This window comes from Nyctibius grandis, chromosome 3 (genome assembly GCF_013368605.1).
Source record: "Nyctibius grandis isolate bNycGra1 chromosome 3, bNycGra1.pri, whole genome shotgun sequence".
Taxonomy (NCBI): Eukaryota; Metazoa; Chordata; class Aves; order Nyctibiiformes; family Nyctibiidae; genus Nyctibius; species Nyctibius grandis.
In genome coordinates, this window is record NC_090660.1 from 74,000,398 (window position 1) to 74,007,575 (window position 7,178).

The window sequence follows — 7,178 nt, forward strand, 5'->3', positions numbered from 1 at the left end:
AAGGCACCTTTATACAATGATGAGAAGGATTATAAGACAACCTAAGAGGAAGAGAAAAAATTAGTTCTCTCTAACAAGGGCAAGAAATTTGTTGTTTGGCAAATGACTTTCAAATGAATATTTCTTGTAGACTATGGTCTAATTACTTTGCTATACTATAAAATGAAAACCATTAATTGCTTGCAGACACCTAACTTCAACAAGGAAGAATGCAGTATTAAAAATTCACTATATGAATTCATAGTAAAAGTTATACTTTGCATCAGAATGTTATGCTTACACTGTCTTTAGAGCCAACAACCCATCATAAACTTACTTTTGTATTACATTCTGTAAGCTGAGCATCATACCCAATTCACTTTTCATCTTTTCTCTGTTGGCACGGCACTCTGCCAAATAGCGGAGAGCCTAAAAGAAAGAGGACCACAACAAATCAGCAATATGTCCAGTACATTATCATTCATTTCTATTAGTGCACATCTGCAGAACATTCACAATGTGAGTTCTAGTAAGAAGATACAGAGTATTATCACCTACTGTGAACATTAAAAATTGTTTTATTCTTATAAATACACAGAAAGCACAGAATATCTAATCTATGAGAAAAGGTTGAGAGCCTGGGTTTGCTTACACCAGCTAAGAGAGTCTAAGGGACAATCTAACAGCTGTCTACAACTACTCAAAAAGCCTTTACAAAGATGATTAAGCCAAACTTTCCTCTATAGCAGCAGACAATGTAACAAGGGGGAAGAGCCACAAATTGCAGCTTGGGAAGTTCAAATCAGATATTACAAAAAGCTTTTCCGCTATGAAGGTAGTACAACACTGGAACAGATGACCTACTGGGACTGTAGAATCAATGAGACAAAACGACAACTGACCTGATTTGAGTGTTGGTGACAGTCCCACTTCAAGCAGGAAGCTGAAGTGAATGACTTCCAGAAGTCCCTTCCAATAAACATTTACGTGATCCGAGATGTAAAGCAATTTTCATACACTATGCTTCTAGTATAATTTCCATCAATTCTGTGGGCTTCCCCAGTACTAGAAAACTCACCAAGTTTTTACTGTCCACAGAATGAGGTCTACCACATTTATAAGCTTCTGAAGAGTAACTGCAATATTTATCACTCCATGAAGGAATAACAATACAAGCAGCAGCAAGCTGCTCTGGTTATTGTTACCTAAACTGGGAATTTACACTTACTTGTTGCCTAAGGTTTTGTTAATTTGACTTTAAAGGTAGACTCTTTGCACAACTTCACAGTGCTGACCCCAGTCACCAACTGTGTATTTGCATGATTCTCCTAACATAATACTCTTTCAGTTAAAATGACAGGCTGCCTTTTCATGAGACATCTCCCTATTGTTAGTGCTGACAGTTTTCTTAGAAGGAACCTCCAAAGGTGTACTGTGCATTGTGCTTTAATCAGCGTTTTACTGATGTAGGTGTAAGAACTGCGCTTGCAAAATTGTGCAATACACAAATACAATGGTTTATAAAATGGGGTTTGTGATAGCAAGGTTTAGCAGTGCACCAGTTCTTTAAATACAGTCATATAATAGCTATGCTGTTCAACAGCTGCTTTAAAAATAACACGCTGCTTAATCACTTCAGAGACAGAGAACTAATTATCTGGGGTTCTTTTCTAAATCATCTTCAGCACGCATCAGGTAAAATTCAAGAACATTTTATTGCCTTTTGAGAAAGTCTGGCTGCTGTCTGGCATGATAAAAACTCTATATGTGATTTCTGCTGTTTCCTGATGTGGATCGGTATCAATAATTGCAGTTATAAATGTTGTATATGCATTTATTTTCTTACTTTTCAACTATGGGGAAATACCTGAATGATAGCTCGAACTACTAACTTTAATGTTAAGAAATATATCCTTACTGGTGCAAAAAGTTTCTCATTTTTATTAGTCTCTGTTCAGGCAATTTAGTAAGGATATAATATTGCTGGACAAAGAAAAACCCACTTTCTTAACGCTAATTATTTGAGTCAAAACGTAGGCAGTCTCCATTCCACCTGTTACATACTCTTTAGACACAAACATAACTTCCACTAAAATAAGACCAACCACGAAGTTATCAGAACAACTTAAGTGACCTGACTTTTCAACACTAGGAAGTGCTATTCCCCCTGCCCCCCATGGGACATGCAATGGTCTGCACCTTCAAAGAAGTGAGATCATTTCTGCTTATTAAATTGCAGTCTACAGAAGGCATAAGGAAGATTACTATTATGGACTTCAACTTAGCCTCTGTTCAGCAAAACTCTTATCTACATTAGCGTTAAGATCACAAGTAGTTTCATCATAATCAATAGGACTGTCTCCATACTTGAATATAAAAATAAATTGTTGTCAATCTTAATAACAAAAGACACCTTTGATGTTTTATAAGCGAAAGAGTCATATTTTTGAAAATTTTAGTCCAAATTTAAACAAACAAACAAAAAGTAGTATTGCCTGGGTTAAATCCGATTTTTTTTTTTATTTAAAACTTTCAAACCTTTTAGCATTTGAAGTGTACCGTAAAGAATTCCTGGAACCAAAACTAGATAAAACTACTGAAAAATGTATCACTTCTTGATCAGATACAAGAAAGGACAGAACTGAAACTGCACAGGAGGAGGTAAACACCCTCCTTATAAGATTCTACAATGTATCAAAAAAGTTTAATAGGGAACTATTATGATTCATACAGATTAGTTATAATTTCAGCTATGGGAATTGCAGAATAATACAATAAGAAATTTAAAGTCAGTGCTGTACATATCAGGTACAAAGTTAATGGAAAATCATTACATTTAATGATTCCCATTCAAATGGAAGCATCTTTTTGACCAATGGGATGGCTAGAAAAACAAAACAAAACAAAAAGACCTTTCAGAATGTAAAAATACCAAAAATTAAGACTAAAAAGTTATCATCAAAGATATTAAAAGGTACAGAAGCTAAGAGTTCAAGAACTCATGAACATAATGAGTCTGAGCAGCAGACAAAAACGTGCTTTCACAGTAAACTGATCCATTTCTGACTGCAGCCAGGGTCCTGGGATATAGCATGGTCTCTAAATCCTGATTCTTAATCCACTTTAACTGCAGGTTATCACTAAATGGAAAACACAGCTGTCTCCCATTCCCACCCAAGAAGATGTCCTTACAACACAATCTGAATAACATCTGGGGCTGTGGAACCACACTGCACACTGGATTGGCTCTCATCAATCTGATGTTTTTGTAACATGGTCACAGACTGATTACTGAATCTTATGCAGGCAGTGAGAATATGCAGCACAAAGGAAGGAAAAAGAGAGTGAGACGTCCAAACAAGATCCTTTTTCAAGATCACAACCTAAGGAAACTGTACTGGAAAGAAGACCAACGCAACATATTTCCAAGAACTGTAAACTCAACTCAAAGTTCCTCCAGTGAAGAACATTATAGTCTGGCAAATGCTATGGCAAGGCTAACCTAAAAACCAATTAGCAGGACACACATCTCCTGGGTTATGGGACCTCTGTCCCTGAACCCAGAGGAGTATCAGAGACACTGACGTAATTCCAAGAAGTCCACTAATATCCACTATGAAAGTAAAACAAATTTAAAATACAGAATTATGGTACAGATAGGTCTTAATGGTATAAAGAATAATGTATACTTGTATGTAAAAGCCAGAGCTCTTTATTCTTCAGTTTCACATTGTTTAGAATTCAATGACAGAAAAATGGAAAAAAAATGAGCACTACGTAAATTTTAGTAACTTAAAATCTTTCTAGAAGAATTGAAATAGAATTTTAACAAAACCTTGACTTTTGTTTGTCCTGCTTCTAAGCAAGAAATACACTTTAAGTTAGTGTTTAGATTCAGCATGAGAAATGAGGACTTCAGCATTTATGATTTAGAATGAGAAGAAAAGGACAAAAGCTGGAACAAGTTGTATTAGATATTAATAGATTTTGGGTTGGTTTTTGAGGGCTTGGGGGGGTGGGGTGTTTGTTTGTTTATTTTTAACACCATAAGGGTGGTCAACTGCTGGAAGAGGGTGCCAGAGAGGTTATGGAATCTCCATGCTTCAAGGTGTTCAAGAACCAAGCGGACACAACCCTGAGCCGTGATCTGAATGCACTTAATTTGAGCACGGGATTGGACTACATCACCTCTGGAGGTTATTTCTAACCTAAATTATCCTATGAGGTTTGTGGTTTGTTTGGGTTTCTTTTTTTTAACAATATGAATGTCAAATCACTGTGTATATTTACCAAGCTCCATGACTTCATCTTAACAGAAGGGCGCTTACCTCCCTCCACACAAAAAGTGAAATAGCTGTATTAGGGGAAAAAAATGCAAAGTAAATTAATTTCTTCCAAAAAAACATAAATTCCCCTAGAATAATGTGTCATGGCTAAACAATTTTTGAAATACATGCTTTTTAAAAAAAAAGTATACGGAATATCAACATAACATAAAACCAGATTTTATTTTTTACATTTTTACTTGTTTAAAGACATATTAACAAATCAACAAAATGTCCTACTGACGTACAAATTTATCTCCAGAACACTTACTAGTAAAGCTGAATGAACAACTGGAGGGTTGGGATGGTCCAAAAACAGAATAAGACCTGGCAGGCATCCTTGATCCTGAACAATGGCCCGTCTGTTCAATGGGTCAGCTGCTAGATCTCGGAGTTGGTTAACTACAGATAGTGCATCAGGCTCCTCACTCACAGCAGAATTCATCGTTTCTGCACCATGCATACAAAACACCTGCTGAAAAAAAAACAACCTGTATTACTAATACCACAACAATTGTCTACAAATTAAAACACAGATAAGACAAAAGCACTGATCTGTTATAAGCATAAAAGTGTAAAAACGCAAGGACTAGAATTCATGGAACATGGAGGGAATTGATAAGGATGTGGATCTTGAAGTTTGTAAACTGGAAATCTAAGCTTCCTATGCAGAGAGCAGGTAGGTTTAGTTAATAATATTTTGATTTTTTTTTCCTATATGTCAGCCTTTACAGAGGTGTGTGTTGGTTTTTTTTACACTACTGACAAATATTTCCAAGAAATCCATAGTTTTCTCACAACAAGGCACCCTAGAAGTCTATAAACATCCTTCAATATAAACACGTGTAAAATCAAAATATGTATTTTCAGAATACTTTTAGCAATAATCAAATTTTACACTAAAATGAACCAGAAAAGCCAGCAAAACTTAATACTGCATCAAGAACAGTGAACATTAAGATTTAATCTGGATCTATATACCAAATAGCTAGCGTAATGCCATACTCATTCAAAGGCAAAAAGGGTTTTAGAGGGTAGGTTTTGGGATTTTATTTTTCTTTTCACTAGTACCCTCTCAATAAAAACAAAGCAAGCAGGTCACGCCTTGCTCCAGACGAAGTCCAAGCCACCATATCAATTTCAAAGGAGACACGTGTTAGCTTGACAGTATCCGATTCCAGAGTTGTTTAATGAGGAATAACTACTTAACAGGCAACAAAAGCATGTTTACTCAACAGAGAAGATACTACATCTTGGTGCAAAAAAAAACAGTTTCCTTCAAAAGACTGGTCACGTGCCCCTGAAACTACTAAATGCAAACTGTGGTCCTGGTGTTGCCAGTACCAATTCATGCAAGTAACTTTTCTTAAGGCACAAGAGTGTGAGTAAATACGTATTGTTAATTTGTATTCTCTCATTTTTCCCCTGCATAAAAATAAAAAAAAATTACACTTGTAAGTGGTCACATTCTTCTAACATCATTTCCCAAGCAAATAATATTGTATAAATATTATATCGTTTTCTTACTGAAGGCAAGCCTTTCAGCAACAGAAATTAATCATACCCATCAAAAACAATGAACCACAAATATGCATTTTGGTTATGACAATTTCTGACACTTTCACACAGAAAAAATGCTGTTAATCTCTAGGTCAGTGGTCCTTCCTTCAGGGAAGAGAGTGCTAATGTGAAAAGTACATGCCAATGATTAGTCTCCAGGCTATTTTTCTTGACTATCACAAGCCCAAAAGAGATCACTGGGAAATACAGCAGCTCAACCAATAAACAATAATTTATATTTCCAAAGTGGACAACTCTAAATTAAAAAAACAAGCAACTCTCTGTTAAGTATTAATTATTACTTTTCATAACTGGCAAAGGAACTTATGCAAAACTTAAAAATCAAGTCAGTTGTGGAGCTGATGCTAATCAAAGTCCCTGACTTCCAGTTCTGCGTCCTGAGCACCAGATCATTTCTACAACTCTCTCCATTCTGACCACCTTTTGCCTTTTTCCTTCTAATCTCCTCAAAAAGCAGGAAGCCAAACTTTACCCCCCTGCCATCCCATCAGGCCACACTCATGTCCTCCCCAGACCCTTCTCCCTCTCTCCTCAGCCACAACTGAGGACACAACTGAAGTCCTTACCTTCTCCATCACTTACAACAGCCAATTTTATGAAAACTAGGACCTCTGGCATTTTTTTAATGCAAAACCAATGAAGCTGTTTTAAAGTTTCAAGAAGTTATCAAGAATTTAGGGGCCTAGCAGAGAAGTTAGCCAGGTACCAGCTCTTTTCTCCTCCTTATAGCTTTGAGATAAAAGCTTAACACAGGCACCGCAGATCTGTCGGTCTCCCTCTCTGTATCCCCACCGGGGAGGCCCAGGAGAGGAACCGCCACAGCTTCACCCCTCCCCTGTCACGCTGAGCGTTCCCTAAGCGGCGGAGCTCTCCGTCCGGCTGCGACAATGCCCCGGGGCTCAGCTCCCGGGCCCCTCGCCCAGCGGAGACACAACCCTCCAGCGACCGCCTGATGTGAGCTCCGGGGTGCAGTCAGGCAGCGCGGAAGGGCCCTCAGCTGGCCCCGCCGCCGTCCCCCTCTCCGGGCCATCCCACCCTTCCACAGCGTCCCCCCTTCCCGCCCCCCGGCGCGGCCTGTTCCCCTCCCCGGCCTGCGTACCGCCGTGAAAGACGTCCCCAGCCGAGCAGCTCAGCCCCGAGCCCCCATGGCCCGCGGGGGCGGCACGGCCTGCGGAGGGCGGCGGGATGAGGGCGGCAGCAGGGCCCACCACACACGCACCACCCGCCACAGCCCGCTCTGACCCCGACACCCGCCACCACCCCACAACCCGATTGGCATGGACCCACCCGCGC

The 7,178-nt window shown here is 39.0% G+C and overlaps 1 protein-coding gene across 4 annotated transcripts in view; it reads right to left on the reverse strand.

Moving 5' to 3' along the window:
• The window catches only part of ARMC1 (armadillo repeat containing 1), a 141,715-nt gene that overhangs the window by 24,495 nt on the left and 110,042 nt on the right, over nt 1–7,178 (reverse strand). For 2 of the 4 annotated variants that reach the window (XM_068396404.1, XM_068396401.1), the window contains exons 1-3: nt 6,985–7,163; nt 4,576–4,776; nt 317–408 (exon numbers count right to left, since the gene is read on the reverse strand). In XM_068396404.1, coding sequence (XP_068252505.1) covers nt 317–408; nt 4,576–4,767 — 284 coding nt within the window. In that variant the 5' untranslated portion in view covers nt 4,768–4,776; nt 6,985–7,163. Of the gene's footprint in view, nt 1–316; nt 409–4,575; nt 4,780–6,984; nt 7,164–7,178 lie in introns of those variants that run through there. The other 2 variants (XM_068396402.1, XM_068396403.1) reach the window with 2 other exon arrangements.